Consider the following 14,767-nt stretch of genomic DNA (forward strand, 5'->3'; position numbering starts at 1 on the left):
TTTCTGCTGATTTTCTAGTCATACTCTCATGGCAATGTTCCTAATATTCCTATGAAAAACTGGCATTATTCTGATATGTATCCCCGATTCTTATCCCTCAACTGATAATGATAGACCTTCAAGAACAGAATGAAATAGTGATGACTGCTGTAACTGTTGCACAGCCAAGTGGTAGGAACCAATATTTGTAGTCACATGTTTAAGCTATCAGGTATTCACTCGGTCTGGCAATATTCTCAACATCTCCTTTTGTAAGTAACTAGTGAAGTTGCTGGGTATTTATAAACCACCCAACTATTAATAAATCAAACAAAATTATATACTTTTCACTTCAGCAAAGCATATGTATTGAACGCAATTCAGTAGAGTTTGAATAGGGCATTATTCATGCTAAAAACAATTACTGCTTAGTTTTATAACAGCTGGTTATTGCCAGACTGATGAAAATTATTACCAATATCATGCCTGAATAATACTATTCTATGTGCTTAATACATAGTTAAAATATCTAAGTTTAAAGCCTACTCTTGATCTTGCTTTTCGTAACTTTGACACAAATCTACTGCTCCTAAAGTGAGTTTTCCCAGTAATTTCTATTAGCATCTTATTCATCCAAAGGTCCTTCAGACATCATTCGCAGGTTCCATCCTGAAAAATTATCATTGCTCCTAATTATATTTTTACTTTGGAGTAAATTAAAAAATAAAAATAAAAAAAATAGAAATAGAAATTAAAAATAAAAATAAAAATAAATATAAAAAAAAATAAAGGACTTTATGTAGGTGATGCATATAACATTAGCAGCAACTGACCAAGAACAGGAGGAGTGGGGGATAAATACATAAGCTATTATTGACACCTAACTTGATGCCATTTGAGCATTTGCTACTATACCCTACAGTTAGACATTGCACTCACATACTTGTTGGTCTCACCTTTAGACAAGGTATCTTTTATACAAATCTATGTAACAGTTCACAGTAGGAAAACAGAAGGCAGTAGTGAGCAAACAGCATTAATACCCTAAAGCCTGTGGGGCCTTTAGGACCACATAACGTATACCTGTTCTCTAAATTACTGACCACTTACATCCAAAACATTCTGATGCTGCAGAGTTTACTGTGATCTATAACAGAAATAGCAAGCTGAAAACCAAAGAGAAAGTACTGCTTGCAGAAAAAGATCGTGCATGCAGCACAACATATTTGCCACCGGTTCATTGTCAATTTCTGTAGTCTGGTTTTGGTGCTGTTGCATTAACAGGATAACTTTTTAAGCAGGATAAATGCTGCTGTTCTTCACATTGGTATAGCCCTAACGCAGCTCAGTGGAAAAACAATGGTTTTACCAGTGGAGAATGCATCGTGCCAAGTATCTGTAAAAAGACAGTATCAGTATCCTTCTTTATTTGTGTTTCCTTGCTTTTTCCTTGTTTTATGCAAAAAGAATTTTTATACTCCTGAGCAGACACATCGGGTAAAGTACTGTTGCCGTGCAATCAGTGGGACCGCTGACAATGCCAGGATCCCCATCAGTGCCTTCATGGAGGCATGCCACAACGAGCAGCTGTTTCCTGGCTGTGTCCCAGAACCTCGCCAGATCTCTGACTGCCACAGATCACCATGTCCTCCCTACTCCTGTAGCCATTCCCCAACATCTGACCTCATAGAACTAGCCCTAAGGGCTCCTAGTAGAAGGGTACCATTCAGCACACAACTGCCCTCTCCCTCCTGGTTCTCCCCACTCTGCGGTCCTTGTATTCAGTAAAAAAAAACCCCTTCTGTCCTCATTCTGTTTTGCTGCCTTCTGCGTCTCACAGATAATGCCAGAAACTACTCTTAAGAGCTCTGAACAGACTTTGATTCTTAAGTTGTTGTTTCAAACACTGCTATAGTTGTGCTGACTCTGGCTGAGATGAAAATGTCTGATGCTTCAGCTCCAGTCTTGATAAACAAACGTAAATCTGCCCTTTTATGTACAAATTGACAGAATTCTTATCAGATTGCTTCAATGTATTCCTAACACAATTGATTCTTAAAGGTGATTTTGGAGTGATGGTGGCAACTTTTACAAAGCATTGCTCTGTCAGCTTAAGCCTGTGTCTTTTCCCTCCCGTGATGATTACTTTACCTATGTTCTCAGTAAAAATTTGGGATTCTGTCACACTGTAATAATGATCTGTATAGGTACTGCCTTAAATCAGGATCTTGCACATCCTTCAGCAAGCCCACACTCTTACCAGATCTTTGCCCACCGAGGCTTTAAAGCTGCAGATCCCAAACTGCAGGCATCCTCCAGCAGCAGAGGCATTCCAGGTGTTACTCAAGGCAAGATGAGTTGGGTAGAAAATTTAAATAAACACAGATTATGCATGTTGGATTGCAAACAGTAAAAGCAGGGAGCAGCAGACACCTCGTGGTCTCTTAATATATGAGGAGAGGGAGAAAAAGAAATTGCTAAGGCTGGAGTTTCCACCCATTGTGGCAATGGGGAGCAGAACAGTGCTGACAGAGCTGGAGCTGAGAGATTTACAGCGCAGTCCTTCCATGAAGAGACCTCAAGAGGGGGGCCCACCACAGTGCAGTGCCAGCCAAACCAGGCAGATGGAGGCCACCAAGAAACCTGTGCAGATACAGTGCTGTGGTTGGCATGGAGTGGGGAACCAAGTAAAATATTGGGTGAAACAAGAGTGTCCTGGGAATAAAACTGTTTGAAAGCGCCTCTGTTGGCAAACACAAACTGAGGACAAATGCTGAGCAAGCTCACTTGAAGAACCTTACATAGAAAGCTGAAGCACAAAAGCTTAGCCTAATCCATTCTATTTATATTAGTGTTTTCTGAGCTTAATTACAAAGTTAAAGAGTATCCAAACATGTGGAGTGTTTGTGTTGGGACAGCTGGTCTGGCTTGGGCATCAGTGGACATTGCACACCTCCAGGTTTATGGGCACACGTTCTCAATGGAGCTGGGGCTTGGGAGGACCCACTGCCACATCTGGGCTAGGTTTTAGTTGCTGACTCGTTGGTTTTGTTTTAGCTCTTCTTTTCTCAGTGTTTGTTAGTTGTGTAATGTTCTGTGCTTGCTTAAATGCTCTCCAGTCACTACTTGGGACGATGATAGCATAGGTTATCATTAAGGCTACACTCACCATGAGGACTCTGCAGCCTCAGCAGCTTGGCAGATGACACCAATAGAAGAGACAGATGCCATCCATACAGAGGGACCTGGACATGCTTGAAAAGTGGGCACGTGGGAGCATAATGAGGTTCAATAAGGCCAAGTGAAAGGTATCACACTTTGATCACGGCAGTCCCAGATATGAGTACAGACTGGGAGAAGAATTTGAGAGCACCTGGGGATCCTGCTGGACAAAAAGCTGGACGGGAGCCTACAGTGTGCTCTTGCAGCCAGGAAGGCCAACAGTATCCTGGGCTGCATCAACGAGGGGGTAGCATCAGGGAGAGGGTGGGGATTGTCCCGCTCTGCTCTGCTCTCATGAGGTCCCATTTGGAATATTGTGTCCAGGCCTGGAGCTCCCAGTACAAGAAGGACGTGGAGCTGTTGGATTGCATCCAGAGGAGCACCATGATGATCAATGGGTGGAGCAGCTCTTCTATGAAGGAAGGTTGAGGGAGTTGGGCTTGTTCAGCTTGGAGAAGAGCAGGCTCTGGGGAGATCTCATTGCAGTCTGGTGCTTCCTACCCAGTATTTCAACTAATGCTTGATTCGGGGTGAAACTCTCCTAGTCTGCATGGAACAATGACAAAAGAGACCAAGAAGAGCTAAGATGTTTGGGCAGGGTCATGTTTAGAGAGCTTGGAACTATTTCCCCATGACACTAGTCATAACCATCCCAGTTATTACTGCACGCGGAAAGCGCTGGACGATAGTTGAAATGTTTATACTTCAAAGGCATAAATATTTATTAATAAAGAGGTGTGCATATTTTTGCATGCAAAGCTTTCATGGGCTGCAGCGGGGACTCTGAGCACCGTATGCCTGCAGGGTCGGTGTGCTCCCTGTCGGGATTGGTGTGATCTCTGCGGGCTGCTGACTGCTTCCACCGAAGAGGATGAGAGAAGACCCGGTGACTTTTACTTTTTGTGATCTCTCCTCTATCTGTGACCCAGCCCACGGCAGGGGGTCACAACCAGACGATTTTTGAGGTCCCTTCCAACCCAAACAGTCCTGTGATCCCACGGTTCAACTGCCCGAAAACGGCCAAGCCAGACTGATGCGAGACTCAAGCCCTCTGCAGTCCAGCTGCTGGATGCACACGGAAAACTCTCACGAAACGCTTCGACATTCACAGAGCGCGGCGGGACGCGCCGCATCCGCTCTTTCTGAGGCATAAAACGCGGCTGAGCTCTCGCACAACAGCCCGGAGGGAGGGCGGGCGAGCGGGAGGGAAAGCGAGAGGCAGGGGGCGGCCCGAGCGGCCGGGGGGGGCGATGCCCGGAGGCCGAGCCGTCCCGTGCGGCGCCGGGGCCGCTTCCTCCGCTCTCGGCGCGGCTTTTAAGGGCGGCCGAGCGTAAGCCGAGTGCACAGCTCCTGCCGGGCTCCCGGCCCGCAGCGGCGTTCGGGGCGGCCCCGCGGGGCGCCCATGGGACGGGGGCAGAGCGGCGCCGGCCGGCCCTAGGCTGCTCGCAGCATGCCGGCGCTGCGCTTGCTGTGGTTCGGCTGCCTGTGCAGCCTGTGCCGCGGGTACTTCGAGGGCCCGCTGTACCCCGAGATGTCCAACGGCACGCTGCACCACTACTTCGTCCCCGATGGGGACTACGAGGAGAACGACGACCCCGAGCGCTGCCAGCTGCTGTTCAGGGTGAGCGAGCAGCGGCGGTGCGGCGCGGCGGCGGCGGGCGGCGGGCTGAGCCTGCGGGAAGAGCTGACGGTGCTGGGCCGGCAGGTGGAGGACGCGGGCCGGGTGCTGGAGGGCATCGGCAAGAGCATCTCCTACGACCTGGACGGGGAGGAGAGCTACAGCACCTACCTGCGCCGCGAGTCGGCCCAGATCAGCGACGCCTACTCCAGCTCGGACCGCTCACTGAGCGAGCTGGAGGGCAAATTCCGGCAGGGTCAGGAGCAGGGCGGCCGCGAGGAAGCCCGCCTGGGCGACAGCTTCCTGGGGCTGCTGCTGCACGCCCGAGCCCTGCTCCGCGAGACCCGCGCCATCTCCAGCGGGCTGCGGGACAAGCACGACCTGCTGGCCCTCACCGTGCGCAGCCACGGCGCCCGACTCAGCCGCCTCAAGAACGACTACCTGCGGGCCTGAGCACCCCGGGATGCCGCCCGGCCGCCCTGGACACGCGTATTTATTGTATAGGACTTGCCGAGCGAACGGCACGTTTGCGTTGAGTGGAAGGGTGGAGGTACGTCTAAAAAGTTGCCCCGTGTCATAGCGAGCATCGGACAGAGCGTTCTCCCCTTCCAGCGTTGGCTGTCGGCTCGCCGTGACACCGACACGTGCAGCGGGCGAGCAAACTCCTCCCGTTGGTACTCTCGTTCGGGGCGAACCCTCTGTTAACTCCTAACCTTGTGTAACGGCATGTATTGTACTCGTGTAAAGCATGCGTAACTCCAAGCTGCGATTCCCGTCTGCGTTCGGGAAGCTGGCTTCTTATTCTGGCAGGGTCTGTGCTCCTCGCGGCTTTGCTTATCGGAACCCCCAGAGCCAGCCAGAAAGGCTGATGTCAGATCCCGGGAATGCCAGTGTGGGCTTTCATAGCAAGAAGAAGGAGCCCTAGCAGTGATTGCAGTCTCAGGTCCCAGATTTCAGAGCCTGGTTTCTCAGAGCGTGTTTCTGAAGCAGACTGAAGGTTTTGGTCTGTTCCAGCATAGCGACATTTCCCGTTGGTGCCTTTGTACTTTTGCTAGCTAAGCTATTAATAAACCTAGTCGTGTTCCTGGACAATAGCAGAAGCGCCTGGTGGGAAGGAGGGGAAGGATTGTTTGGGTTCTCACACTCCTTGCTATGTAATCGTCAACTTGGGGTAATGTGGCTGCTGGATGACAGAGAGCGCAGGCAGCATTGTTGCTTGGATGAGAGAAGTTTGTGTTGTTTCAATAAATGTTTGAAAACCATGATAAGGCACGCTGTTCCTGTCCTCTTCTGCTCGAGATGCTCTTGATTTAAAACATGCTGCTGTTACGTTTCGCTCAGCCAAAAAAAAAAAAACAACTGTGAGCGTGTAGATCCTGCCAAACTAAATGACTCACTTTTTAGTGAAAACAAATAAAAGTTTACAGACTCAAGAGGTAAGCAAGTTTCATTAAGAGGAACTGTAGGGGTGATACCAAAGAGCGCATAGGGCTCTTTCTGGATTTTGTAAGCCTTTTTAAGAAGCCAATGTATTGCAACCTTACAGCAACAAAACAGCTGTTTTATGAGCCTTTGAGGTCTGATCCTGCTAGCTCTGCCCCATACAGTTCTACGCTGGCCTGCAGACCATCAACTGGGTGAGTTCCTCAGAGGTGTCAGGGATCAGCGTAAGTCACCTGGGACCAGAGTGCTGAAGGCATCAGGAGATGTTTCACGGAGGTATGTGCTCACTGGGATTGGGGACCATCCCATTTATCTCAAAGGCAGGGAAATGCAGCAGCACCCAAGCAGGATATTTTAGGATGTCAGTGTGCACCTTTAGTTCCTTATTGTCTTTGAAGATCTGGAAAAACTGAAATGTTGCATTGGTTGAATTCAGTGGAAGTACCTAGCATTATTTTCGTGCATGCTTTCAAGGGAGAAGGTGTGACAGGTTCTAGCTCTGAAAAAATTATTTATTTGTGATACTTTCCCTGCCAGTAAGGCCAGACAAAAAGCACTGGAGCGTAAAGGTCCATCAAAGTTACTAAGTCTCGTTTGCTCCCTACCACAACAAAGCATTCTGGGGTAGATCAGTGACTGTACACTGAAGAAAAGCTCTGACAGTTTCTGTCAGAAAGCATTCTGGGGGTAGATCAGTGACTGTACACTGAAGAAAAGCTCTGACAGTTTCTGAGGGCATAATTCACTCAGTTTCTCTACTCTGTCTGGATCCTACCCTTTCAGAGATACATGCCAAAGATGTCATGCTGTTCCATTCGTGCTCCGATTCTTCTTAAAGCCCTGCCCTAGCCGAATCCTTGCGAAAGAAATCAGGTGTTTTAGTCACTTTCTGAGGCTTTGCTTATAAATGTGAACTGTAAAGCATTAGTAAAGAAAGTACAGTGGCAAACGGTGCCAGTTTGTTGGGTTTTTTTGTTTTTTGTTTTTAGCCAGGATGGTGTTCAAATACAAATAGAAAAATAGTGGTAGATAAAATGCAATTTCTTGGATATGCTTTAAGCAGCTTGACTGTTCTGTTTGCAGGAGCAACCCTTCAGTCAATTGCAAGCTATTCTGCAGTATGCAGTACACCAAGAGTGGTAAATATTTGCAGAGTTACTTTCAAAGCAGGAGATCATATGGCTGGCGTACTTGGAGATTTACAGAACAACTCCTTCAGCTCTCTTTGTAAGCTGTCATCTAACAAAGTAAAACTGTTCTTCTTTAAAATCCAGGTAGGTGTTCCTTAGAATAAATAAGAATATACTGACAAATCTTCCTGTCAATTTGTACTTTGGCAATATATAAATATTTCTCATATTTGAAATTGAGACAACTAGAATTCTGCTCTCCTACAGAAGGTTTTAAAGGTTCTGTTTCAAGAAAAAATAGCATCAATCTGAGTTTGGGCTATGCACAAATTTGCATGCTTAATAAAAAGGGCCGCTTTTATGTGGATTTTGTGAAGCCAGTACAAAACTCTTTTAAGATATTTAAATCCACTTCAGTTTGGTTAAATCCACGTCAGCTTGGCTTGTCTAATTAAGGCAAATAGGACTATCCATTAAAAGTGCATCAGTTTTGAGTCAGAGCTTGTGCAACCGAGTGCCCTTTAGGCATCTGCAGTCTGATAAGCTGTGCTGCAAAAGGCCTGCACAAACTGGCCGCCCACTGATATCCAGCAGTCCGAAGTTTTACATTCCAAATAGATCCTAAAAACTATTGTAATCCTTTGTATTCTTACCATTTTTGTGCTTTTGTGGTTTGTTTGTTTAATAAATAAAAATGATAAAACTAAATTCATTAGAAGAGGTCCATTGTTTTTATGTGATGTATTTCAAATAGTAAAGGACTTCTTATCACTGAAAACTCTTCACATGTTTTTACCTGGGGAGCCTCACAAGACCAATTGTAGCAGCTCTTCTGAGCCAATAGCTCCACCTGTTGTGTTTATAGCATCAAGTTTGGGCTCTCTTTTCTGTTTGTTTTTTTTAGAACTGAAATTGACTTGGAGAGTTCTGGAGATTTAAAAAAAATATATGACATTTCCTGAATTTACTAAAGAGGTGGTGGTGTTGAAGAGCAGATGATGATGTCTGCTGAAAAAAAAACAACTTAAACAGAAGAGAGGGCAGCAGTCATAGAGAGTTCACTTAGAACTTAACTCATTGAGAGTCAAAGCAAGTCATTAAGGAGCAAGATTCTGCTCCTCTCCAGGCAGCTTACTTTTGCAGCCAGTGTTCAGCTGTAGCTGGTCTCGTGCCTACAGATATACACTGAGCTGAAGAATCTCAAAGTGTAATTTGTGGAGAAAAGCACCCTCTCACATGGACACCCATGAAAGCTGAGAAAGAAAAGGCTCCTCAACAGGCACAGCATCAGCTCTGCTTGCCGTCTTGCCTTGAAAACATTTAGTTTGTGGAGGAGAGAGAAATCCTACTGGGTGTGCTTGTTGCTGTTGGTGTAGTTTATTGAGATAAGCTTCATGACACTTTAAAAGATGCTCACTTGTGCTTACCAGATACCATTTTTGCTACCAATAAAGGGCTTTTCAGTGTTGTTGGGTGAAATGTGTTTGCCAGCTATTATTCCTGAAATAGCCCTGGATATTTGAAAGCTCTCTGATGTTTTTCTATCTGCTCAGACGCATTTTTATTTATGGCCTATTGGGGAATTTATTCCCTATTACTTTGGTTTTGGCTTGCCACTAGCCAAAAATTGAAGAATTTACAGATCTGTGTTTTGTTCCTGAAGTATATGAAACTGGCAAAAACACTGACCCAGCTACATGTTCTTTAAAAAAAAAAAAGGCTTTTACTAGAATATATATGTATAAAAAAGACTATACCTCTGCGATTATTTTATTTTATTCATAAAGTTGTCATCCTGCCTATAAGATCAGTTTACAATTGGAAAAGACACCATTTAAAGAGTGGTTCTGTAACAAGAAAAACATATGGTCTCCATAATCATTATGTTTTTAATGATGTGGCTTGGAAGGAGTCATTCATGGCTTGTAGAGTCATTCATCCTGGAGAACTGCCTTACCTTGGGGAGGTATCACTGACTGTCTCCAGCATACCATTAACATTCCTTCATAAGAAAAGACAAAGCCAAGGGTATCGTGTTTTCTCAGATGACAGCCTTGCTTAGGCTGTGTGCATACCTCTTTTGGATACTCAGAGACTGTCTGTGTAACAGCAGTTGTTCACATCTGAGCTTTCTTTGGGGAAAAGGGAAGTCCTTGGAGAAGGTTGGCTTAGGGAAAGATTTGTTATCCAGCAATAGTTATTGGCAAGTGCAGGATGACTGAAAAAGCTGCCTACTTCCATCATACTTTGCATTCTTTTTCCATGCTGCAAACATTTCACTGCAAGAGCAGTTACCACCATAAATTAGTTCTACTCTAAACAATAGAGGCCTTACTATATACAGACTGTCCAAATTGCAAAAGGTTATTTTTGTTGGTTTTTTTTTTTCCTCCTGTCTACTTATCATTTCTTCTCAAAAATAATGTGACCTGAATTTTCAGCTTAGGGCTACATCCAGCTGAATTACTTCAGCGGGCCACAAATAAGCCTTTGGTCTTAGGATCTCAGCTATTTGTCTTTGTTGAAGAGCTTATTACGCCTTTACCTGGGAAACAGTGGTCATGATTTCTTAGTCTAGTCACTCCATGCTCTTTATACGCACAAATGTGAGTGCAGAGGGATAAACCTGCCCTGAATGAACTCGACTTCACCCTCTGCTCATTTACCCTAGAAGCTAATTTGTGACCAGGCACGGTTTTCATTTCTGACATCTTCCTTTCTGTGTCAATTAGGGATTTCAAAAGGCCAAGCATCCCCCCTGTGCCACATATATACTGATTTATAGTTCCTACCCTAATGGCCTTACCTTTGTGTCTGGTTCCACAACCACGTGCAGGCTGAGTGGTGTTTATTTACTTATGTGGTCTTATTGAATTTAATGAGAGCTCTTCTACATTTCTAAGCTACATTTCAGCCTACCCTGCAGCACCGAGTCACTTCAGAGAGCTAATACCCATCCTCTCAGGCTGGTACCCTGCTCCATGCTGCTGCTGCTGCTCCCTTTCACATCCCACCCCCCGGGGCTTTCCCATTCTTACCTCCTGCTCCTGAAGATCTCCCATTACATCCCAGGCCGGTCCCAAGTTACTACTTCTATTTCCTCAGCATGAGCGCAGAGCTGAAGCTGTCAGGACCAGAAAACCACCATTATTTTCTATAAGCTTCCCTCAACTGGGAATACTGGTAGACTCTTACTGTTGTAGCAGGGTAACAGATTTATTGGACAAAAATCAGAGTTTGCTTTCTAAGGACATTCTGCTTTTTATGCTTTTTCTGCTTTTGCCTATGACTTTGAGTTTTGCAATGCCCAATACCGACTGACTGCTGCCAACCTTAAATTTATCTGGCCCTGAGTGCACAGACTATTAGTCACATGGAAACCTACAGCATTACCCCCACTTCAGTTCCCCCATGTGAATGACGGAGACAGAGTGAATTCCGAAGGGAATAAGTAAATTAATCTTGCACTACAGGATTCTGTAAAATGATACTGTGATAGTAAAAAGACACGTAAATGTACTGCAAAATAAATAAGCTCCAGATTTTCACTGCACAGAACTTCTGACATGCCTCTTTAAAATTCCTTGTTTTATATTCAGCAAAAAAAAGCATAGCAATAACAAGTCATATTTTGCTGAGTTATTATGTAATCTTGAAGGCAGTTTGTTTTAATTTCCACTTGGATAGGATACTTTTCCACTTACATATTATGTAACACTTCTTATAAAAATAGAGACCTGGTCTTGCAAACACCTTGGAGCATTCCTGTTAGAGAATGAAATTTGTGACGAGTGCAGTTCTCACACCCTCCTTATTATGTTTATAATATCACAAAACATTCCCCTTCTGGCTTAAAAAAAATCTTCATTCTTGATCTGTGTGCAGCCTTTCTTCCTATATTTTAAGCAATATTTCTTCTGCTGTTTTTTTGTTTTGTTTTGTTTTAGGTTTTTATATGTATATATATGTTTTATATCAGCCAGTATGCATTTAACAGGATGAGCACTGCTTGTAAAAGAAGAAAAAGAAGTTGAGATACATAGTGCTAATGAAATAGGTGGCAAGGCCAGAAGCACAAGAGTCAGGAAATGAAAAGCCATGGCTTCTCAAGCTACAGCCTATGTTCAGCATGGGCAGGATGCCCTTTGCTAAGTGCTAGTGTTTGCAGATTTTTAATTTTAATTAAGAAATAAATGATTGACACTGGGAAAGAACTACCTACTCTTCATGACATTTATAAAATCTCTGTAGGTATGGACTTCTCTGTGTTCTTTTCTGCTTGTTTGCTCTGTTCTTTTGAAGTCCAAGACATCCTATGTAGCAAATCTTAAAAATCACTCCACGTTCTCAAGCTGAAGCTCAAATAATATAATTTAAATCATAAAAAGGGCAAGAATGTGAAAGTAAAGTGGAAAATAGATTTGGGCACTAATTTTAAAGCAAATCCTACTGCTGCTGCCTTGAAGTAAAGGAATGAAATCCAGCAGTGCATTACAGCACTGCTTTGGTACATGAAAACTTCTTTATTGAAGATGTTGAATGATCACTACCAACAAAAATATTTAATTTCCTATAAGTTGCAGACGTAAGCCTCAGCCTTTTTAACTGCCAGAATGCTTAGAGAGAGACAGTCTCTAAACAGTCACTTAATACTTTCACTTGTGTGTGTGCTTATTTCCATCCAACTAGCCAACTCTTCATCTTTCTCAATGTTTTGCTGCCTGTGAAAAGTGCCGCTCAGCCAACGCTTATGTCAAAGGTTTTCCCTGCATTGGTTACATGGAGGCAGCAGGACTTTGCTAGGTATTTTGCTGTGCAGGCCACAGTATAGACACTGGGTACCCAGGGGAATATGTACTTCAGTGTCTGTCACAAGACATTACACAAGAAACTACAGCTTTTTCCTTTTTTTTTCTTTTTAGTTCAGGCATGTCACCAGTTCATGCACAGGGAAGAAGGTGTGGATCACAGCAAGATGAAAACTTGCATATCAGCACGGGAAGCTCCACCAGAAAGCCGATAGGTGAGAGTGCAGCTCTCCTACAAGGACAGGCTGAGGGAGCTGGAGAAAGACTTTGGGGAGAGCACATTACAACCTTCATATATTTAAAGGGAGATTTTAAACAGGAGGGAAATCAACTTTTTACACAGTCTGATAGTGATAGGATGAGTGGGAAGGGCTTTCAACTAAAGGAGGGGGAGATTTAGAATAAATGTCAGGGGAAAGTTTTTCACATGGGAGTGGTGAGGCATTAGCACAGGCTGCCTAGGGATGGTGTGGGTGCCCCATCCCTGGAGGTGCTCAAGGCATGGTTGGATGGACAGCCTGATGTGGTGGGTGGCAGGGGTTGTAACAGCACGATTTTGAGGTGCCTTCCAAGCCAAGCCATTCTGGGATCCTAAGATTCATCCTGACACTGCCTTCCTACGTGTGATCCATGCTTCTGCCTGTTGGACCCTGCCTCCCTTCCACACACTATTCAAATAAACACCACATTCACATATTTGTCACGCAAACAGTGTTCAGCACTGAGCAAGGAGCATGTGCTACACCTCTTTTCAAACCGATTCCCAGGAAACTCATCTGCACGAAGACATTCACAACATTTATTCTACACTAGCACCGTCCGCACCATTAACTCAGTGGACGCAGCCACCAACCTGCAACCCTCTCAAATCTGAGCAGCCCGGCCCTGCGGCGCGACCCGGCCCTGGGGCTCCGCTCCACGCCCCCGGCGCCGGTCGGCCGGCAGCGCCCCGCCGCGGGCAGGGGGAGCCGGGGCCGCGCTCTACGCAAGGCCGGGGCTGCGCGCTGCCGCCGGAGCTGGAAGGCGGAGCGTGGCTGGATCTGTTTCGCCGATGGGAAGCCGTGCGAGCAGCGTCTCTGTGTGGCATTCCGCGCGTAGCACCGTGCCGACTCGAAGCGTGTAACCGTAGGTTTGCTTTCTTTTATGGCTCGCGCGTGGTGCTTTGTTTTTGTGTGGCTCGCGGCATTTGTTGTCAATCGCGTGGTGAGAGCCGAGAGGGAGAGAGCTGCGTTAGTGCCTCTCCTAGGCAGGGGACAAGAGGTGCGGAGAGCTGGGATGCAGAGAGCTTGCTTTGTGTTTTTATGTTATTAATTGCTCTTCAGTTTGTCTGCGGTCGGAGCACACTGATCGCACTTGAGGTGAAGCTCTGCTTCTCATTTAGCGCAGAACACAGTTCCCAGTGTAAAATGGCACCACGTGCTTAAGTGTCTGCCTGAAGGGTTGGAGGTGAGGTTAAAGCTCCCTGAGCTCCTAGTCCAGCCTGCAGTAGCATGAGATTGGCATCCTTCTTTCACTGCTTAAAACCTCTAAACAACTGTCGATAAATTGAATAAAACCTGTCATTAAACTAACTCATTAGCACAATCCATACAGTGGGAGGTTGGATCCGTTAAAGCATTGTCAGTGACCTCCCAGAATAAGAGGTGTGCTTTTCCCACTTCTGGCCTGGATCCACCAGCACAGGCATTTGTGTTTGTTTACCTGCAGCTTGCTTTGAGCACAAAGAAGACATGAAGTTGTATTTATCCAGCACTTAGTGCTGTGCCTTACCTACTGGGAGAAAACAGTGTAGCCCAGTGGTTTACTGGTGTGAGATCATTGACCAAGGGTGGGAACTATTTAGGGGAGAACATTTGTCTGTGAAGCTGTACGGGACAAAAACTAGACTTGCACATTTATTTAATTTGTGTGTCTGAGAAGATAAACACCAAGAAGGCGTGCTGTAGCAGATATTTTTAATCGTTGCCGTCTGGATTTTCATGTTAATAGTGACACTGTGTTATGACAGACTCGAGGAAAACAATAAACAGCCTTTTTATTGCTATAGGGTTTCTAAATAGGTGGCTAACCCAAACCACTGCTTTACAGTGAAGGCAGGAACAGAAGTGTAATGCAAACATTGCTGAATATTTTAAAAATATTTTCACCACTAGGGAAATCTTTTTGCTATAGCAGTTTGCACAGCTTCCTCTTGCATAGCTAGCAAACCAAACAGCCCTGGAGCCACAGGCCCAGTTCCCTTCTCATTAGCAGTGGTGTCATGCAGGTGCAACTCCACTGACTTCAATAAATAGGCATAAACCAAACACTCAGATGGGCTCAAAGTCTTGGGGCAGAATATCAGTGGACAGTGCAGTGGATCTGCATACTAAAAAAGCCATGAAGTGTGCACTGGAATTGTTTCCTACCCTAAACGTGTTGAAGTCTCCTGCTGCTGCCAGTGAAAGAGAGCCTCCCCTCCGTCTGGGGGCAGTGGCTGGCTGCTCTGAGTGTGGCTGCTAGGACTGGAAGTATTTCAAGAGAATACTTTGTAATTCAGAGTAGATTAGACTGAGGATGCTGAAAGC

The 14,767-nt window shown here is 45.3% G+C and overlaps 1 protein-coding gene across 2 annotated transcripts; it reads left to right on the plus strand.

Moving 5' to 3' along the window:
* The first annotated feature begins 4,512 nt into the window (after positions 1-4,512).
* Positions 4,513-6,178, plus strand: FIBIN (fin bud initiation factor homolog). Of its 2 annotated transcripts, XM_065755413.1 has the most exons (2): positions 4,513-4,822; positions 4,907-6,178. In XM_065755413.1, exons 1-2 carry the CDS (start codon positions 4,652-4,654, stop codon positions 5,270-5,272), a joined length of 537 nt encoding a protein of 178 aa, XP_065611485.1. In that variant the 5' UTR covers positions 4,513-4,651; the 3' UTR covers positions 5,273-6,178. The 2 variants fall into 2 exon arrangements, with proteins under 2 accessions (XP_065611485.1, XP_065611484.1); XM_065755412.1 differs by having other exon boundaries at positions 4,515-6,178.
* The last annotated feature ends 8,589 nt before the right edge of the window (positions 6,179-14,767 follow it).

This window comes from Cyrtonyx montezumae, unplaced genomic scaffold (genome assembly GCF_038088225.1).
Source record: "Cyrtonyx montezumae isolate F1298 unplaced genomic scaffold, pur_monq_1.0 scaffold_10, whole genome shotgun sequence".
NCBI classification, from domain to species: Eukaryota; Metazoa; Chordata; class Aves; order Galliformes; family Odontophoridae; genus Cyrtonyx; species Cyrtonyx montezumae.

Bases quoted from the DNA above. Each gene is read 5' to 3' on its own strand.
- FIBIN (XM_065755412.1), top strand. From the start codon at position 4,652: ATGCCGGCGCTGCGCTTGCTGTGGTTCGGCTGCCTGTGCAGCCTGTGC.